Below are 23,187 nucleotides of genomic sequence, written 5' to 3'. Positions count from 1 at the left end.
ATTCGAAGTATTTCAACTGTTGTATGTTTGTATTTTACTTCTGCATTTTTTTGTCCTAGCCACTAGATGACCAGGGATCTGCATTTAATTAAATGAATTGATTTCCTTGGTACAGTTTTACATTATTAGAACATTTTAAATACACTAAGATTGCTTTAGTGAGATTCCTAAAATATAATTGAATTTTGAGTAACTTAAATTTTTTCAAATGTTAAATTGAACTTCTTAAAGCCAGTAAAAACATAATGCTGCTACTTAATTTTTGCTCTGAATAAAATATGATTTTGGAAAAAGTTTTCTATCTTTTCACTTGTTTTTTTCCTTTTCTACTAACAATAGCTGTGGTAGGACAGCACCTTTCTGGGAACCTTAAGTAAGTTGCTCTTTTGTTTTTCAAACTTCTCATCAGTCATCCATGCATGTTAGTAGTGCTGTCTAAATTGTACTTCCAAGAACCTCTTACCTTCTGTGCCGGTTGCCAGCACTGACTTCTTGGTTTGGACTTTGCTAAGTGGGTCGTCTTGGAAATTGTCCTTCCCATTCTATGCTTCTGTCACTCAGTGAATGTTCCCCTCAGCAACACCTTGTATGGTCTTTTAGAAAAAAATGTCTTTTCAGTTTTATTTTGTCTTCTTAATGAATTTGACTTAAATGTCAAAACTCCTTTGTTTTGTGGGACAAGATGTCAAGTAGAAATGACACAGATCTTAACAATTTTGGAATTGGTTCTTGACAGTATCATGACCATTTTCATCTCATTGAGCACGTTATAGGTATGGTATTATTTCTAAGCATAAATAATGCTTAAATAAGATTGTAAACTAAGTCCATGGAATGGTTTGTGTTTTTTAAGGTTTATGCAAAAAGCAATGTTTTGTGTTTAATGTATGTGGTATTATAGATATAAAATTGAGAAATATGTTTAATCCTTAATTACCATTTATGATATCTTGAAAATGGGTTAACTTATATTTCGTTGAGTATATATTCTAAGAAAAGTAATATTTTGTTTCCTTTTATAAGTATTTTGGTAGAAAACAGCAATTTTTGTACAAGTCTTAAAGTCGAAACTAGATTTAGTGTTAAATATACCTTAACTTTCTATTAACAGTCACTGTAATGAAACAAAATCTTGTTTTCTAAACAAAGGGTTATAATCAGATTGATCTTCATGAACCATTCAGGTTGTAATCTTAGGATTTCTCTCACTTCTACACGTGTACAAAACAGCCCGTTAAATCCTATCTCTTTTAGAAGCTTCCGCAGGGCTTGGGGACCATCCTCCTGAAGGATCTCCACATAACTCACATAGGATTTCCCTATTATAGTGTTACAGAGAATTTAGGTACCATTCTGTTTTAGTATTGGGTAGGGGCAGAATATTACCAGAGTTCTAAACCTCTTGAGATCAGGTGTAATGTCCAATTTAAGTTGTATAAGGTTCCTATTAGCTGATTATCTGTTTGAATATTGACTTATTTGGATACCTTTCTGAAATATGTAGGAAAAGTACAAAAATATTCTTTTTGATCTTTTGTTGACCATGTACCTTGAGAATTTACTTACTGAAGGGTTTATGCTTTTCTTCTGACCACAAATTACTTCCACTACATGTAAAACATTAGTATAATTTTGTATAATAATTCTATTATTAGGTTTTGTTTGTTTGTTTGCACAGGGTTAGATTTTTAAATCTCTACTCTTTTGATACAACTTATTTTCTCTCTTGCCTGTCCACCTGCCCTTCCCAAAGACTGTAATTTAGGGCATTTTAGATACTTTATGTTCTTAGTACATTATTATTAAAATGTCATTTTTAAATGCTATTTATTAAGTTGATAATGTTAATTATAATACCAGAATGAGTACACATACACATAGCTGATATAGTTAATTAAAGTTTTATTCATACTACTTTAAAGAGATTTTAAACTTTTAACTGTATTAGTATTATGTGTTTGCATGGTATAAGTTGTGTTTAAGGAAGAAGCATTATTTAATTGTAAATTCTAAAAGCTTGACTTGGCAATGATAGCATTTAGAGGGTTTGAACAATGCAGGGGTCCCATTGTAGTCTCTCTAATACATACATTAATGATGAAATCTCTTTGGCCTTTTACATTTTTTTCTTCAGTAAAAAAGTGTGAATTGCTTTTTATTTAAACCTCATTCCAACTTTTAGGAAGTATTATAATTAATCTGATAATTTTATTTTAGAATTATTATTCACTGACCTTCTGACTTTCTTTTTTTTTTTTTTTCTTTTTTGTTGTCTTGTCTTTTTTTTCCCTGTTGAATGTTCCAGAGGGAGACCTTCTGACTCTTGAAGCATTATATGTATATATCAAAACCTAAATTTAATTTAATTTAATTATTTCCCCCCCCACCCAAGATAAATATTAGGTCTTGTTCTGTTGCCCAGGCTTGAGTATAGTGAGGCAATCATAGCTTACCATAGCCTCCAACTCCTGGGCTCAGGTGGTCCTCCTGCCTCAGCCTCCCAAGTAGCTGGGACTATAGGTGTGCACCACCAAGCCTGGCTAATTTTTTAATTTTTTGTAGAGACAGGGTCTCACTGTGTTCTCCAGCCTAGTCTTGAACTCCTGGACTCAAGTGATCCTCCTACCTTAGCCTCCCAAAGCACTGGGATTACAGGCATTAGCCACTGCACTCAGCCTGCATACCTTTTTTTGTTAAATTTATTTCAGAATATTCTTTGTCTTCATATGTTTAAGTTTGGCTAGAAAATTGTTCTGCTATTTATATTTTTTTGTTCTTTAATATTAATATTTTTATGTAAAAATCAAGAGATTTAAAGAGGTTTTAAATATTTTCAACATTACAACAATATATACACATATATATCTGTAAAACATGACAAACAGCTATATAAGTCATTTAAAAATATTCCTGAATTTATCACAAATTGTTCACTTGCTTGCTCTTATAATCCCCACTCCCCTTTTAAAAAATCTCTTCAGAAAAAAAAAAATGGTTTCTAATGCTTAGATTCTAAATTTTTTTTTAACATTTTAGGGTGAATGGAGTTTTTAAAAAAATTAACTTGTAAAATAAAAATTGAATATACCTAAATTCTAGTTCAAAGATTGTCATAAAGTATTAGGCAACAGTGTTATGACTGATTATCCTTTTCATGGAGAATGTCAATGGAAGTGTTAGAAACCACTTATGTGTTTTAATACCAGAGTTCACGATTTTCCTTTAGGTGAGTAAAAACAAAAAAGTTTTACTCTAATATTTTGGTACCACATGAAGAACTTTCTCTATTTGTAACTTATAGCTTACCAGCCATGCAACAGAATGGAGTCCCAACCACCCAGGAGAGGATGCAGTGGCGTCTTTTGCTGACATCGGATGGGTAGCCAAAGAAGAAGGAGAGTGTTCAACAAGACTGAGGTTGGTTTGGAAGGCTGTCAGGGCTCAGATGCAATATCTGTCGTTTTAACACTGTCATGAGACTTACATTTAACTCATTGTAGTTTTAATCCTAGGGCCACATGAAGTATAAAAAAATCTTACTTGTTGATGTTCTTATTGTTATAATTAATATTGACAATTTAATTCTAAAATGATTAGATGAATAGAAGTCAATAAATTTCATTTTTCCATTTATGTTTACCTTTAAATTACACGCGAAGTTTTTATTCTATTTTTGTAATAAAACACTGTGGCCCCAAGGAAAAGTTTCTGATTTTTTTGTGTGGCAGTCAGTGTGTTAAAGGAGGATATTATTTGCAATCCTTACCTTTTAATAGCCTAATTTGATCTCTAGTAACTAACTCAGTTCTTATTTTTTTTTGAGACAAGAGTCTCACTCTGTTGCCCGGAGTCTCAAACAACTGGGCTCAAGTAATCCTCCTACCTCAGCCTCCTGAGTAGGTGGGACTACAGGGCGCACCATGAAGCTTGGATAATTTTTCTATTTTTAATAGAGACAGGGTCTCACTCTTGCTCAGGCTGGTCTCAAATTCCTGAGCTCAAGCAGTCCTCCCACCTAGGCCTTCCAGAGTGCTAGGATTACAGGTTACCACACTTCGCCTCAGCTTGTATTTATAAAGTTCCTAGAGACATACAATTGTGTCCTAAGTCCTTATTTATTATAGAATTCCTTGCCCTTCAGAAGTTTACAATATAATATGAAAGACCAGAAAGGATAATCATAAATATATTTAGGTAAGTATAGTAATTATAATGGTCTCATTGGGGCAGAAGGATCAGTCTGGATCATAGTAAGGAATTTGTGTAATTAGAGAATGTTTCCTAAAAATTATGAGTCAAGGAGCCAGGCATGGTGGGACACACCTGTAATCCCAGCTGCAGGGAGGCTGAGGTAGGAGGTTTGCATGAGCCCAGGAGATCGTGCCACTGTACTCCAGTGTAAGTGACAGTGGGGCCTATCTCTTTAAAAAAAAAGAAAAAGAAAAAAAACTGTGAGTCAAGATGAGTTGTGATTCAATGGAAACAATCTATAAGAGTTAGAGAGATGCTCCCATTTATTTGAAAGAGCTTAAAGTATTGACTACGCATTCAATCTAATAAAAGTTATTCAACATATACTTTCCATTCTCATTAGGCATCAAGGATACAGAGATAAAATAAGACATAGTCCTTGTGTTTCAGGAATATTTGGTGTGGTAAAGAAGATTAAAAAGGAAATCAATATTATTGATGTTGTAAAGTCTACCACATAATTACAGAAGGCCACTGTAGGATGAGAGCTGTTGGGCAAGGCCTCTTGGGAAGGAGTGCAGGAGTGCTAGAGCTGTGTGATGGGGGTCAGCAGGGGCCAGGCACATGGGAAGGCTGCATTCCAGGAAGAGCAAAGAATTTGTTTAAAGGTAAAATCAGGAAACAATGTGGCATGTTTGGGAAATGCCGTGTGGCTCAGTGAGACTAGAGAGTAGCAGTGAAGTGTAAGCTGTAGGTGAGGACAGAAAGTAGGTAGAGGTTTAAAGGCCATACATGTTGCGGCAAGAAATTTAGACTTTTTTCCTGAAAGCAATGTGGAACCATGGGAGAAATTTAAGCACTATAGTAATATGATTTGTGTTTTAGTAAAATTAACCTATCATCAGTATAAGAATAGAAGGGAGCCAGATAAGGAGATAGACCAACTAATAGATGATTAGAATTTGACTAAATTAACGCATTGACTGCACACTAGAAAATTTTTTTTTCCTTGGGGCCAGTGTTTTATTACGAAAATAAAAACTTCGAAAACAAAATAATCCTTTCTAATTTAATGAAAAATTTGGTTTTTTTTAAATTGTTTTCTATGCATGAGTTATATGCAACTTGAAAAATAGTTCATAAGGGTAAAGGTAAAGAGACATGTGAGTTACGTATGCTTTCCGAAGCCCTAGGCTCAAAACTAGCGTGAGTTAAATACAACTCACATGGCAGTTAATGTGTTAAGAAACTGGCAGAGGAGGGTCAAAACCAAGAGAGATTCAGAAGAATTGAAAGGACATAGAAGTTAAGGAAGGAAGAGTCTAGGATAACTCCCAGGTTTCTGGCTAGAATAATTATAAGGATGGTGGAACAATTAATAGGAATATAAGAAAACATTATTTTGGTGGGTGGGCATAGGAGGGAGTAGTCCAGTCTGGAATATGTTGAGTTTTCTTTGAGACATTCACATTGATCTAGAAACGATTTATGTGAATAGTTATTGATAAGGGAGGCTTACACTCTATTAACATGTAGATGGAATGGCTGAAAATGAAAGCACCACGGAGCATATACAGGACATGAAGAGTATTCCTATCCTGAATGAAGCCAGCATTTGGAAGTTAAAAGAAAAAGCCTCCAAGAAGCAGTTCAAGAGAAGACCTAGTAAGAGGGTATTGTTACAGAAGCAGAGAGATAGGAGAGAATTTTTATGGAAGAGGAGTAGTCATGGTTGTCAAATACTTAAAGGCTAGGTAAATCCAGAAACTAGCAAGTTTCAATTTTGTTTTTCAGTTGGAAGATTATCATTGACTTTAGCAAGAGTTATTTCATTTGAGTGGTATTAGCTAGATAAAAGAAGAATCAAGTAATCCCTGGGCAAAGAAGGAATTTGATTTGACAAGTAGAAGTGAGGACATAGCAGTAGATGAGGAACACAGACCAGGTATTGTAAGATTAGCAGGTAAAGAGCCTTTCCTTTTTAAGATGTTTATTTTATTTTTTAAATTAAACTTTCTTATTTTGAGATAATCACAGATTCTTCACATGCAGTTGTAAGGAACAATACAGAGAATTTCCTCTTCCTTTTTACTCATTTTCCTCTGGTGATAACATCCTTTGAGACTATAGCACAGTATCACAGTGGGATATTTTTTTTTTTTTTTTTTTAGAGAAAGAGTCTCTCTCTGTTGCCAGGCTAGGTGCAGTGGTGTCATCATAACTCACTGCAACCTCAAACTCCTGGGCTCCAAGTGATCCTCCAGCCTCAGGCTCCCAGGTAGCTGGGACTGCAGGTACACACCACCATGCCCGGCTAATTTTTCTATTTTTTGTAGTGATGAGGTCTTGCTATGTTGCTGAGGCTGATCTAGAACTCCTGGCCTCACAGCAGGATATTGATGTTGATAAAGTCAAGATGCAGGACTTACCCATACTATACCCATCCTTCATGTTGCCCTGTTATAGACACACCCGCTTCTCTTCCATTCCCAGCCCCTCCTTAATCACTGGCAGCCACTAATCTGTTCTCCATTTCCACAGTTTTGTCATTTAAAGAATGTTTTATAAATTGGCTCATGCAGTAGGTAATGTTTTGGGGCTGGCTTTCTTCACTCAGCATTATTCTCTGGCCATTCATCCAGATTGTTGTGTGTATCAATAGTTTGTTCCTTTTTTATCGCTGGTCATTGGTCATTTTTATTATGGTCATTGGTGTGGATGTACCACAGTTTGTTTAGCCATGCAGCAGTTGATGGAAATCTGGGCTGATTGCAGTTTTTGGCTGTTACAAAAACAGTTGGTACATCAACATTTGTATGTATGTTTTCGAGTGACCATAAGTTTTCATTTCTCTAGGATAAATGCCCATGAGTGCAATTACTGGGTCAAATGGTAGTTGCATACTTAGTTTTTCAAGAAACTGACAAACTTTTCTTCAGTTACCATACCGTTATATACATCCCACTGGCAATGTATGGCTGAGTCAGTTTCTCTGCATTCTCACCTACATTTGGTGTTGTCACTCTTTTTCTTTTTTTAATCCTTTTTCCCCTTTTTTCTCTCACATCTATTAGGTGTGTAGTGATATTTCATTTCGGTTTTAATTTTTATTTTTTTACTAGCTGATGATGTTGAACGTCTCTCCATGCCATCTCTATATTCTTTTGAGTAAAATATGTCTTCATCCTTTTGCCCATTTCCTCATGGGATATTTTTGAAACTTCTTTATATATTCTAGATAGGAGTCCTTGTCGAATATGTGGTTTATAAATATTTTCTCCCACTCTGTGGCTTGTCTTTTCGTACATTTAACAGGATCTTTCACAGAGAAAAAGTTGTCAATTTTGATGAGGTCCAGTGTATCAGTTTTTCTTTTTATGGATCATGTTTTTGGTGTCAAGTCTAAGAACTCTTTGCCTAGCCCTACATCCTGTGACTTTTCTCCTGTTTTTATGTTTTGCATTTTAGTCCATAATCCTTTTTGAGTTAAATTTTTTTTGTGTAGTTTGAGCATCCCTAATCTGAAAATTCAGAATCTGAAATACTCCCAAACTTTTTGAGTACCAACATGACATCACAAGTGGAAAATTCCACACACACCCTTTATGGGATGGGTTACAGTTAAAATGCAATCAAGACATTGTTTCACGCACAAAATTATTAAAAATATTATATAAAATTACCTTCAGCCTACATGTATAAAGTATACATGAAACGTAAATGAATTTCATGTTTAGACTTTGGTCCTATCCCCAACATATTTTGTTAGGTATGGCTGATTTTCAAAAATCTGAAAAATATCTGAAATCCAAAACATTTCTGATCCCCAGCATTTTGGATAAGGGATACTCAACCTGTATAAGCTATGAGACTTAAGTCAAGAGTGTTTGTTGCCTGTGGATGTACGTTGTTCCGGTATCATTTGTTGAAAGGCAATCTTTCTTCTAATGATGCTTTTGTACCTTTGTCCACAATCAGTTGGACATATTTGTGTGATCTATTTCTGGATTCTGTATTCTGTTCCATTGACTTATGTGTTTATCCCTGTACCAGTACCACACAACGTTGACTACTAACAGGCTGACACATCTAAGTCTTAAAATCTTTCCATGGAAAGGGAGCCTTGAAGAAGCTCTGTGCTATCAGTTTCACCTACCAGATAAATAGTAGTGTATCGTACAGATTGACAGGGTAGCAAATTTAGCACATATTTTGAACAGTAGGGCAAAATAGAAGGATGAGCGTTGATGGAATTTTACTTTGTCTTGAAAATTATTGGGTATCAGTAATCTCACCATGTAGTTTGAATCCTTTTTCATCTGTCACATTGATGTTAATTGCATTTCTGTGAGGACTTTTTATGACTAAATCATAGAAATAGTATGAAATAGAGTACATTCAGTGAAATGATGGTCTATATGGGCAAGTTTTAAAGTACTCATTTCACACAATGAAATACCTTTCCTTGCTTTTAATTTACTATGTGAGCTTATGTAGAAAAAAGTTCTATTCAAGAGTAATCATATATTGCAATTTGAGTTTTTCTGTGCCTTTCACATTTATATTTCTATCAAAGCCGAAGCTCTTCAAGATAACTATTTTTTAGAATTTCTCCCTTGAAATTTATGTTGTTAACATTTCTGTAACAATTATTTATAATGCCATTCTATTATGTTTCTGGGAAAATAGTATACATATCGGTCCTTCATAATTGGTGATCAGACAAATAATTTTTTCAAGTGCACTGAATTTTAGTTTTTCATCTATAAGTTGGAAGTATTAATGCCTACCTTGAGAAGAGAATTTTAAAAGATAACATGACAAAACTTTAGTGCAGTGTAAGGCCTCACTGTTTTTTCAATACACATTTTCATTTCCTTGTGAATTAACAGAATAGCCTCAGAATTGAAAAGATCTTAATTTTCATAAGAAGCGTTGACATTCTTTGAAAAAATCAATATGTCTAAGGTGAATAGTTTGTTCTCTTTCATAATAATATTCTCAGGAGAATATGTAGTCTTTGGATATATACATAGTATAATATTTGTACTGTATGGTAAAATTAAAGACTAATCTCTGAGGCTTCTAGTAGACATCACAGACATTGCCATCAAGGATTTGATTGCTTTTGGAGTATAAGAACATTTAAGGAATATTGAAATACTGAAATTTTAACTCTAATTTGTTCATTCTGTATTAGTATATATTAATTTATAATTGTATCTAATTCTTCTATAGAGTATCAGTTACATATCAAATTCTTTTCCTACAACTTTATAGGCTCATAGGGCTTAAAAGTATTTCAAGTAGCCTTTTTTTCTTACACCGGGATGTTTGCAATCTAATGAGGAAGGTGAACATATTTATAAAAATCTATAATATAAGGCTAGCGAGCAAAGTGAGAATGAGGACTTTGGATATATCCAGCTTAATTTTTCAAATTTCAATATTAAGTGTAAAATGGAATGTGCTATTTTTTAAGGAGTGTCAGGGAAGACCCTCAACCTCATAGAGGATGACAAGGAGTACCAAGACTCCAAAGGAAATGACTCAAGAAGCAAGCAGGCTGGCTTGCCACAGCTCCCTAGGTGCAAGAGTAAACCAAGTGACTCTGGATCAGAGCAAGACGGTTTCCTACTCACAGCACATCAAACAGCAAGTGTTACTTGTTCCCATTTTAATCTTAATTATTTCACACTAGACATTGACTGATAACAATCAATAAAATAGTGCATTCAAGAGAGAAATGTAATTTCCATTAAATCTGCTTTTAGGAAGATCCAGCTTTTAAAATATAAAACAACAGAAAAGCATGTATTGAACAGAGCCTAGAACAGCTAATGGGGCAAATCCCACCAATTTTCCGGATCTGTAGCATCACAGCAATCCCGTCTATTCCCATTGCAGGTCCTCTTGTGGATTACATCCTCTGTCAAAATGATTTCCCCAGTCCCATTGTTTCTATTCAACCTCTTGCCCGCTCTGAAAAGATTATTTGTTTTCTATGCAACTTGCTGTTTAGAGAACTAAACTGCCAGCTTTTTTCCTCCCTGGATTCTGAGACTATAGAGTGTATTTTTATACCTTTCTTAGGTTGTTCTCTAAACTGAAAAGATGAGGGAGGGTCAGTAAAAATCATTTTGGGAATAGGATGACACAGGGCTAATTTAAAACTATCTCAGGTTTTGAGTTTTTATTAACTGTGAGATAAGGGGAAAGGACCCCAGAAGTGTATTACATTTAACTTAGAGTTGTCTTTGAAATGGTCAGTGGAGCTAAAAGTCCTTTTGGATTTATGTAAATTGTAGTCCAAAAGTGACTTCTCTTGATACTAACATTGAAAACAACAGTGAGCTAGATAATTCAGTGCAGGGTTACTCTAAATAGGAACCTGTGCTCTTCTGCCCTAGGGTACTTGGAGCCAAAGTCAACAAACAAAAACCAAACCAAAACAAATAAAAACAGCAGAAATCTTACCAGAAGAAGTTGGTATGCAGAAAGTGGTTTTAGGAAACATCACTCTGGCTGTTTGTGTTTCGATTTTGAGACATCTATACTTGAATTGTCTTTTTGTTATTTTTGTTTTCGTATCTTAAAATTTCCCTGAATTATAAAAATTCTGAGAGCATTTCTTAGTTTGGATTTATTCTGCTTCTGTATTCTAGCTCTTCATAGCCCTCTATTCTTAAGGATGACTAAACAGATTGGTTCTAAGAATGAATTATTTGGTGACTTTCTTAAAATAGTTGTCTGGGAGAAGGGTATGTGTTTTTATTTTTAAAGTAAGGAGTGTTTCTGATAATTATCACAAAATCTAAACTTTTTCCATACACAAGAAAGAACTCTACAAAAAGTTCTTTTTTGGTTTTGGTTCTGGAATAAATGTCTAATCTCTTTTGAGAAGACATAAGCATTTCAGGATTACTTTCCTCTTTCAACTACAAATCTGGGGTTTTAAACCTCTACATATCCTGTAATTACTTTGTTTGAACCCATAAACATTAACAGTATTTCACATAGGGAAATTCTGAATTATAAAAAGATACCACAATAGTATAGACATAAAGTACAAGTGACACTATTACTTAGTTTGCTTTCCCAAAGGTCCTAAAATTTTTTTTTCTTACCCTGGTACAATAGTGTTGAAGATTAATTAGTAATTTGTCCTTAATTTTTAATAAATAAAAAGAAAATCAAAAAGATAAAATTCACCTTAGGAGTTACGGGAAAATGTAGAAACTTAATCTTTTTTAAACAGTAGTTTCTGCTCAATATTCATTACTTTTCTCTTGCACTTTATTTTGACTAGAAGATATCTTAAAGAAAGTAAGCAGCAGGGCCCAGTGGCTCACGTCTATAGTTGCAGCACTTTGGGAGCTGGGGCAGGAAGAGCCCTTGAGCCCAGAAGTTTGAGACCAGCTGGGGCAACATAGAAAGACCCTCATCTCTACAAGAAAAAAAAAAAAAATTAGCCAGGCATGGTGGCATGCACCTGTAGGCCCAGCTACTTGGAAGGCTGAAGCAAAAGGATTACTTGAGCCCAGGAATTTGAGGATACAGTGAGCTATCATCGTGCCACTGTACTCCAGCCTGGGTGACAGAGCAACACCCTGTCTCTGGGAGGGGGGAAGAAAACCAAAAGATAGAAAGTAAGCTATTCAAATATGCCTTGCAGTTGATATCTTAATTCACTATATCATATTATGTTGTTCCAATTCTGGAAAAAGATTATTGAAGAGTAAGGTTCATGGAATTTGAAGATTGGCTTAGTTGAATGATAACATTTTAAAACACACTTGTAAACATTTACTACTTTTGGATCCTATAATGTCTAGGAGAATTTTAGATGGGGAAGTGACCCCTAAAGTGACCACTAGTTTTTAAATAAAACAATGTTATAACATAATTTTTTGTTTATGAATACCAAAGGTTCTGGTATCCAAAATGTATTTTCTGTATATAAACTTTATGAATCGTCTGCACTTATACATAATATGAAAGCAAAGCATCATCCTCATTTCCATCCCCGTATATGAATCTATTCATTCTTTTAGGTAGGTTTTGATAGTAAAATTCTGCTTTCATGGAAATGAGAAGACAATAGGGGGAGAGATGTCTCTTTATCTGCAGAGTCTATGTTCCCTCTGTTCTCAGTTCTTCCATTGGTTGTCACTTCTAGATGCCACTCATCCTATGGCAGTGGCCCCGGTCCTCTGTCCTGAGAACACTCTGCTTCTGATCGCTTTTTTCCTCTAAACTCACACTCTGTTGCTACTACTCTTCCTTCTTTGTTCACTGTGGTTTTGAACAAGTATGCTACTTTAATTCTACATTTATTTGAGAATCGTGTACTTTGTCTAGATCTGTTGGTTCGTTGGTGTTTTTTTTTTTTTTTTTTTTTTTTTTTTGAGACAGAGTCTTGCTCTGTCACCAGGGCTAGAGTGCCATGGCGTCAACCTAGCTCACAACAACCTCAAACTCTCTTGGGCTCAAGCAATCCTCCTGCCTCAGCCTTCTGAGTAGCTGGGACTACAGGCATGCGTCACCATGCTTGGCTAATTTTTTCTATATATTTTTAGTTGTCCAGCTAATTTCTTTCTTTCTTTCTTTCTTTTTTTTTTTTTTTTTTTTTTTTTTTTTTTTTTAGTAGAGACGGGTTCTCACTCTTGCTCAGGCTGGTCTCGAACTCCTGAGCTCAAATGATCCTCCCCGCCTCGGCCTCTCAGAGTGCTAGGATTACAGGCGTGAGCCACCGCACCCAGCCACCTAGATCTGTTCTTAAGACTAGAATTATATTGCTCCCATTATCCTACCTACCAGGAATTCTGGCTTTTTCAAGAAGTTTTTTTCCCATTATTATGATTATTGTTATTTTTATAATAATATAAATATATTTATATTTATATAAATATAGGGTGTCAGGGTGTCAGTCTTTCGCCCAGGCTAGAGTGCAATGGCACAATCATAGCTCACTGTAACCTTGAACTCCTGGGCTCAAGCAGTCCTGCCTCAGCCTCCCAGAGTGCTGGGATTACAGGTATGAACAACTGCACCTGGCCAGAAGTAGTCTTTTTAAATACAATCATTATTTTTCAGTTTTATTTTTAAAAATTACCAAGAATACATATGAAGAAGAATATTAAATTAAATATTTTATATAATATTATAATGACATTAAATGTAATTGAACTATGAGTACCTCCTGCCCCCTCAAAGCTTCATTTACTAGGTTGACTAATTTCTATCTACTTGTAATTTAATGTATTTATTGTACAGAGCTATTTAAATTTAACAAAGTTATTTGAACTGCTCTGTAAAGGGTGGGTAGAAATCAGACTTTAGCAACAAAGAGCCACAGTAATTTTTTTTTTCAAAATTTTAATGGCTTATTAAAATTATTTTCCTTATTGTAAGTTAATTAGAACACACATAGAATCTATAACTCATATAACATATAATCTTTAAATATATTATTAAATAATATATTTAATCAGACATTGGTACTGTCATGGAAGTTTTTGCCTTTGTTTAATTTTCATGAACTTTTTAAAGAAATTACATCACCTTTTTCTTCTGATTGTAGGGCTAAGAAAATAAATGGTAATTGAATCTTTGCAAGCTAAATATTTCCCTACCCCACAAATATTCCAAATAAAACAATGTTGATAGTATAGTTGCTAGGTAAGAGCGAGAACATTTACTCTTCAAATCTTTTTGTTTAAAATTGTTATAGGCAAAAAACAATTTGTAACATTCTCTATGTTTGGTAAGTTAATTAATGGGATGTAAATGAAATAAGATATGAAGAAAGATATTTGAATTCAGTGCATAATGCCAAAAGCTATAAGCCCAAGGATTCCCCTATGCAAAAAGCAAGGTACAATGAAGAATTATCACGGCTCTTAAGCAAAAATAAAATACCAATATACAGTTAAGGGAAAATTAAAATAGAATTTAATGTTGTTGAATGTCCTAATAGTTACAATTAAGTTTGATTGTATATAACAGAGAAGCGCAAAAGAATGGTGGCTTAAACACGATGGAAGTTTATTTTTCTCCGAAGGTCATTTATTTCTGTCTCAAATGAAAGACATCCCAAGGGTGGGTGGGCTTGAGCTGATAGTGGCTCTACAGTGTCATCAGGGCCCCAGCCAGGCTCTCTGCCATCCATGGCATTAGCTTTGTATCAAGATTAGTTTCTGTCCCTCTGTGACTCTAGGACTTCCCCTTGCACTCAAGACACTCAGTGTGAGGAAAGGCAGCTGAGACTAAAGATGGAGGGATTTTTCCGTGGAGTCACCTCTCTTTAAGTGGACCTCTTAGATGGCTCATCAACATTCTGCCTATGGTCTTGTTAGCCAAACTCAGTCACATGTCCCCATGTAACTGCAAGGGAAACTGGGAAGTCTAATCCTTTAGCTAGGCACATTGCTGCCCTGAAATAAGGGCTTGCTTGCTTTCTTTCTCCTGTTTTTTTTGGTGGTAATTTTTACTAAGGAGAAAGGGAATGTGTTGGTTGGAGTAAGCAGCTGGCAATCTCTGTCCCAATGCACACTGTTCACTAGAGTGAGCCTTGACTAGCGTCTTGTCCACAGCCTGACTGAGAGTTACTTGGATTTCCTTTTAGTGTGACCCTTTTGCAGGGCCAGTCACAGAGATTCTTCAGTTGTGGGCCATGGCTCCTTAAGTTGTGTAAACAGAATTTTATGAGGGGTATGTTTGATCAGTTACCTGGAAAATCAGCAGATTTCCAAAAATCTGTGAGTACAAAAACAATTGGGCAACATTTGTTAATGTTGATTGAGAGCAAGGAGAAGGAAGTCAGTTATGGGCTCTTTTCTCATCTTTAAAACTCCAAGTCAAGGCCTTCCTTCATTCTTTTCCTATGCAGTTTGGAGTATGCCAAACAAGTGAAAATGGTTCACCATTGCAGTGGTGCAAAGTAATGTTAAACTAATGTCGCTAAAGTCTTTGACCAGAAATGAGCAGATTTTTTCCTTACAGTATATCCTTATCTCAAAAAACTGTAAGTATTTGAATTAGGGTTAAATAACACTTCTATTGTCTTTCATAGAAGGAAAGCAGTGTTGCTAGCAGGAAAAACTGCATGAATCTCAACTCCAATATTGGCTTTTCCACACACTAGCTATGTGATATTAAGCTGTGTCCTCAGCAGTAAAATAATAGCATCTGCCTCATGGGATTTAGAAACCCCCAGGCCCACGTCTGACAACAGAGGTTACATTTGGTGTTAGTTTTTGGTCTCTTTCAGTAACTTTCAAACACAGGAGGCTTTTCCCAAGAGATACAGCATTAGGGCTTTGGGTTTTCTACTCCCAAGGTAGAATCATCTAGAGCTGAGAGCTACAAATATAATTACTTCCTGTACTTGCATGAATACTTTCGGTATTATAGAGTTCTGAATGACTGTAATGTCAAAAGACAGTATGCTGGAGTTTTCTGAGTCCATAAGGGAAAAGTGAGACTAGGACTATTTATTGGAAGGAAAGAATTTCAGATAGGAAATGGCTTAAAGGAGGGATGCAGGCTGGGAAAACTTAATTGTAGAAAATATGAGCAAATAGATAAGTGTATAAATTGACAGTTGAAAAGAAATCTGAATTTTATTCTCAACCCCAAAAGATTTCCTCCATTTGGAGGTCACAGGCACTCCACATTTAAAAAAAAAAAAAAAAAAAAAAATTTGATACTCAGATGAAAATGAGACTATGGAGTTACTGCATGAGTTCAATTATAATGGTTTCTTTTTCTCCTTTTCAGTTTCCGATGCTATATTTGGCCTACATTGTCACAATATGTCTTATAATTTGATCTTTTCTATCATACATGGAAAACACTGACATAGATATGCAGAAGCCAAGACCCTGAGGAAGGGCTAATGGATTATTGATTTGATTTTGTAGTCAAATATAACTAGTAATTAGTTTGCCATTTTGAAGAGCATTTAAAAGTTTCTGCTCAGAAGAAACCAAAAAGAACATGAATAAGCACAATCTTTGCTGGAATTTGTGACGCCTCCTTATAGTGTTGGTTTGTGCATATTATATAGAGATTAAAGTTAAGAAGGATGGCAACAAGAACCACAGATGTAGTATGTAGCTATATAAGGTTGACAAGTGCATTGATGTTTTCACACTTAAACAGGAGGGGATTTATGTAAGATCAGCCTGAAAAGTGGTTCTTGGGTGTTATGCTCTGAAACTGTATTAATGGTAATGATAAGTTTTCATATCCCCTTACAAAGCCTGTGACAGCCAACCTTATGTCTTCCTTGCAGGACAGAGGTCAGGTCAAGGACACCCCTTCAGGATGACTTTCCTTTGTTTGAGAAGCCCCCAGGCAGGCAGATTTCGTTACCAGACTTGTCTCAAGAAGAGCCTCCCCTGAAGACTCCAGCACTGGCCAATGAGGAAGCATTGCAGAAGATCTGTGCTCTTGAAAACGAACTTGCTGCTCTTAGAGCTCAGATTGCCAAAATTGTGACCCTGCAAGAACAGCAAAATCTCATTGCAGGTCTGTAAGTCCTACATTTGTTTGTTTCAACTGGCAGACTGGAGATTAGGAGAATGCCACTTATTTTAAAATTCATTAGTAACAGCTTTTGGGTTTGCTAAAAAACCAAGTGTCAGTCGTCTTTGCATAGTCCAGTACAGAACTCAGTCAAGCTTAGATGGTGTTTGGTTTTGAACAATCTTGATGCTGTCAGAGAGGATGACTAGGACATATCTTTTGAACATATTGAAATTCATGCAGTTGAATTGCTACTGTTGTGAATGCTTTCCTTTCTTTTGGGAAACCTAGTTCTCTATGTCCATGGGTTTCTGTCTCCTCCGTGAAAGGAGCCTGGGTTTCTGTGGTCATGTGGGACTGAGTAGTGTTTACCTGTGTGTCCTGAGGCAAGCATTTGACCTTTCACCTCCCTTTCCTGCTCTAAAATGGAGATAATTTTACCTGTGTTATTGTGAGAATAAATGAAAGTATCTGCTTTAGCACACGGCACCTACTTAATAGTTGTTCTTCTTACATAGAATAGAAACTGAATTCAGGTTTTCTGGTCTAACACTGTAGCTTTTATTAGTGTGGCATCTTCATACTGGGGAGGAAACCATAGCCTTGAAATCCTACCTGGCCCCCTAACCTGTTGGCAAGTAGTGGTTGTTTTTCTGTTTTTAGTCCTGAGTCTTCGCTAGACTCAGTATTAACTGGCTCTTGTCGGATAAGAGTAAGGACAGTTGACCTGCCTGTGAGCCACTTTGCTTGTGCTTCTGGATTTCAACATAATCCAATACGGGAACCTCACCTGAACTGGGCAGGGCAGAAACAGCCAGGGCTGAAGGCACTCAGGGCGCCGGGTGCTGGCCTTTGCTTAAGCATGTCACTTTTAAAAAACCTTAAGTCCTGCCTTCTTTTAACTTTAAGTTGCTTTTTTCTTTTGCTCTACCCCCCTCTTCTGGCAGACTAGGAAAACTTCAGTAAATAGATAATTTTGGAGTTATGTTTAGATGGTCTATTTAGAGTGTGAATCTTTTGAGTAAAATTTTTGCATCAATCCTCCTCCCACCCCAATTGATATAATTCACCCGGTGAACAACTCTCTAATCTCCAATTATGCAGAAAGATGAATTTTAGGTCCTTATTTTATAACCTTTTAAACTTTCACCTTAGTTACTTTTTGCTTTGGAAATGAAGTATAGCACTGTTTTTTTCTTTTTTTCTTCCACAAGTTTATTCCACAGTAAATCTAAAACTTTTCTTCCAAACACGTTCTTGGCCGGGCGCGGTGGCTCACGCCTGTAATCCTAGCACTCTGGGAGGCCGAGGCGGGTGGATTGCTCAAGGTCAGGAGTTCGAGACCAGCCTGAGCGAGACCCCGTCTCTACTAAAAATAGAAAGACATTATATGGACACCTAAAAATCTATATAGAAAAAATTAGCCGGGCATAGTGGCGCATGCCTGTAGTCCCAGCTACTCGGGAGGCTGAGGCAGTAGGATCGCTTAAGCCCAGGAGTTTGAGGTTGCTGTGAGCTAAGCTGACGCCACGGCACTCACTCTAGCCTGGGCAACAGAGTGAGACTCTGTCTCAACAAAAAAAAAAAAAAAAAGGACAAACACGTTCTTAATCAATGCAGTCTTTTAATGTTTAATAAGCCTTATATGAAAATATACTTAAAATAAATTACAAATTTTTCAGAGTTTTTTCAAATAGTTATAATAGCACTAAATTGTCAAACTGTATGTACTGAAGCTAGAGGTGTTTATGCAGTACAGCTACTTATGTTCCTGCTAAAAGTGATTACAAACTGTGCCACAGTCAACTTGAACATTTGATATCACAAAAACACCCCTGTTAAGTTAAATGGAACTTTTCCATCTGGAGAGTTTTAGATTGAATGATAGTTGCTGAGAGTCAGGCCTTTCTTACAAAGTAACTGAAACTGCCTTTTTCCTTACACCACTGAGATTCTTTTTAAGGATATTGTTTTTGGGGATACAAAAATCCTTAACATAATTTTGCTTTTAATAACTGATATTTTCTTTGCCTAATACCAGCAGGATTAAGTTTATTATTGCTTATTTCTGTAGGTGACTTAGATTCTACCACATCTGCTATCACACCGCCACCCGCTCCGCCACCACCCCCACCTCCTCCGCCTCCCCCTCCACCAGGGCTGCACCAAAGTGTATCGGCTGTTGATCTGATTAAGGAGCGAAGACAGAAAAGAGCCAATGCTGGAGAGACTTTGGTGAAGAGCAATCCAAAGAAACCTGACATGCCAAATATGCTAGAGATCCTTAAAGATATGAACAGTGTAAAACTTCGGTCAGTAAAGAGGTGAGGATATGTTTACTTCCTTTCTTACTTCCCCATTTGTATGTCTTGTGAAGCAAAAGTACCAGGCTTCTTGGGCAATTTTGTTTTATATCATGACTAATTTGATTAGTTTGTAGTTTTAAAAAAATGGGCCCTGGTAGCTCCTATACAGCTAAGAGTCTAGTAAAATAATAATTTCTAGGTGATGTTTTTGGTTTTCCTAATTCATTTATTCATGTACATACATGTATATATATTCATGTACATACATGTATATATGTATGTATTTAGAGATGGAGTCTTGCTCTGTCACCCAGGCTGGAGGGCAGTGGTGCAAGCATAGCTCACTGCAGCCTTGAACTCCTGGGCTCGAGCAGTCCGCCCATCTCAGCCTCCTGAGTAGCTGGGACTACAGATGTGCCACCACCCAGCTAATTTTGGGGGGGGGGAGGTTTGGGTTTTTTTGGGTCTCACTATGTTGCCCAGGCTGGTCTTGAACTCCTGGCTTCAAGCGATCTTCCCACCTCAGCCTCCCAAAGTGCTGGGATTGCAGGAGTGAGCCATCTCTTCTTGCCCCATTTCATTTAAATATCAGTCCTTTCATTTGGTCTTTATTGTGATTGCTCAGTCATTAATTCAGTAAAGTTACGCTGTGTGCTCAGTAGGGTAGTCACTAGGCATGCGTGGAGGATAGAACCCTAATTGCCTGCAAGGAGCGCATAGTCAGTGTTCTGGAAGTAGATTAAGTGGCTCTTTATTGGACTCTTATGTGCTTTTTTATTGAGCCTTAAATCTCTCACTGCTGGCAGTATTTATCAGTGTCTTTATGGAGCAGTTGTGATGCTGGTAGAGGAGTGCTGTTGGGCGAAAGGCAGCATATTGACCGTCCACGTGTTTTCTGTTCACTTGTCTAAGGTCAGAGCAAGATGTAAAGCCCAAGCCAGTGGATGCTACTGACCCTGCTGCCCTCATAGCAGAGGCTCTGAAAAAGAAATTTGCTTATCGGTATCGAAATGATAACCAAGATGAAACTGACAAAGGAGTTTCAAAGTCTGAATCAGAGGCCACCTCAGAGACACTGTTGGTGAGTATTGGCCCAGATTTCTTTCCTGTTACATGGTTATTCACCCCATTGCTGAGCACCTATGTTTTGCAAGTCATTCAGCTGTGTCCTCTGTAAGACTTAAAGGATGAGATAGAGGATTTAGTCCCTACCTACAAGTAGATTGCAGCTAGCTGGAAAAAAGATGACGTTGTTTAGCATGTATACTTTTATTTGTCTAACTATAAAAGTAATAGTTGTTCATTTGGAAGTTTGAAACTTGTAGGACAGCATAAAGAAGAAAACACAAGTTAACCCCCGTGCACTGTCTAGGGAATGGACACTCCTGAAGCTCAGACTAGGGGGGATGGGGGGGCATGGACAATATATATAACCTGAACTTTTGTACCCACATAATGAGCTGAAATAAAAAAAAAAGAAAAAAAAAAGTTAACCCCTGAACTCACTGCTTAGCAATCTCCAGTGTTAAATTTCCCATGCAGGCTTATATTTTTATTTAAGCATAATGAAGTTAAAATTCAGTATAATAAAATTTTTAACTTAGGGCAATGTATATTTTGTGATATAGAAATTCTAAGTAAAACAAGATCATTTTCTCTCAGGGCACCCTGTGAGAGTGTTCTGAAGAGGGTGATATTTGATGTGGGCCTTGGAGGACGTGTATCATGTCATAGGTGGAGACTGAGTAGATTTCATAGAAGCCCTCAAATACTAATTTATGCATTTCCTTTATTGACATTATTGTCATGGGGGATATGTGCTTGTATTTCCAGAGAGGCAGATAACCTTAGAAATTCTAGCACCTTTGAAACTCTTTAGACATTGGAAACTTTGTATTTCTTCCTTTAATTAGCGAAGTAAAATTGTACAAAACTAGGGTATTGCCAGGATGATTGTGGTTTTCTTTTCTAGGAAGCAGTTTGGCTTTTTACCTTTTTACCTCTTTACCTTTCATTCTGTTGATATGTCCTGTGTTTATAACAACCTGTCACGTCATAAATGTTTTATTATTACCAGTAGCTGCTTGGTTTTTCCTGCAGAACATACTCAGCCCTCTGATCCATGATTGGGAGGGGGATATATCATTCCTGTTACATGAACCAGTATCTTTATTTATACTTTTGTTTTTTTTCTAGTTTGGGCCACACATGCTGAAGTCTACAGGAAAAATGAAGACTTTAATTGAAAATGTATCAAACTCCTAATAGACAATGAGCTGAGAAAGACTATCCTGGTTCTGCTGTTGGTTTGTAGAAGGCTGTTTGGCTAGTAGAAATCAACACTATTTAGTAAACACTTGACTTTAGTATTCAGTGGTCTCCTTTTTTAAGCCTCATTATAGGATTAAGCAATAATGAAAGCACTATAAGTGTGGTTTTGCTTGTATGAGATGGTCAGTTCCACAACATGGGTATTCTGACGTGTTTTTAATGTGTAGCCAGGGTGTTCAGGTTTCCAGTCTTAAACAATTGTATCTATTTCAGAACATAGAAAGGATAGTTATGGATGGTACTACATATTTTTAATTCTGAACACTAATTTATCTGTACAAATGTTTTATATGCATATATTTGGATATAAAACAGTTCATGTAAAAATTAGTAGAGAATGACGGCGATGAGGGTACCGTTATCTTCGTTCGTTTTCAATGATCATTTAGTATTCAATGATGGAACAGCTGGTACAACATAAGTTGTTGGAGTGAAATATTTGAGATTGGAATCTTCATGCCTTGAACAGAACTTACATCTTAGATTCTGTCCCACATTTTCTTGGAGCTGGGGTTTGACTAGGAGCCAGATAATTAATGTTCACTGCTGAAATTCTGTAATGCTTTCCATTAAAGGCAAGTTGAGGACCAGGAAAGCTGCTTTCGCCTCATTGCCATCCATTGCTGAGGAAGAAAGTATAGTTTTCAAGTAGTGACGAACTAATTATTGAATTAAATCCCTTTTTAAGTAAAACCCAGAATGTACCATCTTCTTTCCTTTCAGTTTAATAAATGGCATCATAAAGATAACTTGTTGCTGAGTTCATACTTTTGAAAATGTCAGCATAATAGAGTTTTAAAATTTTTAATATTGGTCAAAATATTAACTTTATAATGAAACATTGAATAGGCGAATGAATTTCCTATGAGTTGCTTATCATTGGTGAAAATGCTGTTCTGTTGAATTATATTACGCAGTATAAACCACAGGTGGTGTTAGAAAGTGGAGAATTGCCTTTCTCACCTAGGTCTTCTGAGAACTTGCTGTAAGTGATCATTTCTTAAATGCATGACAAATCTTCATGACTTTCTACTTCTGATAAACTCAGTATAGTTAATGTTAGAATATCTTACCATGAGTAAATATTGGATTTTTTATGTAAATCTAATAAAAGAAAAAAAAGTTATACTTCCTGGAAGGATTAAGAGATGGGAAGAGTAGATATTCACTTTTAAGTTATTGAAAATATGTGCATTGTTCTCCTATTATTATATTAACCAAAAATTATTGGAGATAATTAGATGGTTTGATTATTCAGCTTAAATTTGAACTGTGGCTTATTTTATACATCTTGATGTTCATTGTTTCTAATTGTTTTATATGGTTCAAAATTCTGTCTTTAAAGAAATTCAGAAAATTTTCCTGACACATATTTTGACCTCCTAAGAAATTTATGTTTGTATCAGTATTGAATTTTGGCCAGTTCTCCAATATTTTAAAAGTTACTATTTTAAAATAAAGCAAACTGTTTTATTTTCCCTGGACCATAGTGCCTATAAATACATATATTTTTCTTTACAATAGGTTAAGATTCTTTTATATTGCACATGGAGCTTTTCAGAGTCATTTCCTTCTGCATTTTTTTTCAGGAGGAAATATATTCCTTAAAATAAGTTATGTCATCTCTCATTCACTTTTTCTCTTAAAGGGATCTCAGCATTAAAACAGGAGGGCAGGCATAAGGTATCCAAGTTGTCTCAGGGTTCTCAAATCCGTAATCCATTTCTGAGATTGGAGAAATCTGTTTTCCCATCTTCTCTCACACCCACCTCAGTTTCTGGTTCTCTCACCTATCACAATACTTAAAGTAGTAGATCTTAAAAAATTA

General features: G+C 36.0%; 1 protein-coding gene across 2 annotated transcripts in view; it reads left to right on the top strand.

Annotated features, from left to right (window-relative positions):
* MTFR1 (mitochondrial fission regulator 1) overlaps positions 1–22,441 on the top strand; it is a 53,566-nt gene extending 31,125 nt beyond the window's left edge. For both annotated transcript variants that reach the window (XM_069466449.1, XM_069466448.1), the window contains 5 exons: positions 3,302–3,417; positions 16,490–16,725; positions 18,797–19,046; positions 19,941–20,109; positions 21,225–22,441. In XM_069466449.1, the coding sequence (XP_069322550.1) occupies positions 3,302–3,417; positions 16,490–16,725; positions 18,797–19,046; positions 19,941–20,109; positions 21,225–21,293 (840 nt within the window). In that variant the 3' untranslated portion in view covers positions 21,294–22,441. The remainder of the gene's footprint in view (positions 1–3,301; positions 3,418–16,489; positions 16,726–18,796; positions 19,047–19,940; positions 20,110–21,224) is intronic.
* The last annotated feature ends 746 nt before the right edge of the window (positions 22,442–23,187 follow it).

Source organism: Eulemur rufifrons, chromosome 3, assembly GCF_041146395.1.
Source record: "Eulemur rufifrons isolate Redbay chromosome 3, OSU_ERuf_1, whole genome shotgun sequence".
NCBI classification, from domain to species: Eukaryota; Metazoa; Chordata; class Mammalia; order Primates; family Lemuridae; genus Eulemur; species Eulemur rufifrons.
The sequence above is the reverse complement of the archived record's forward strand: the minus strand, read 5'-3'. Positions and strand labels throughout refer to the sequence as shown.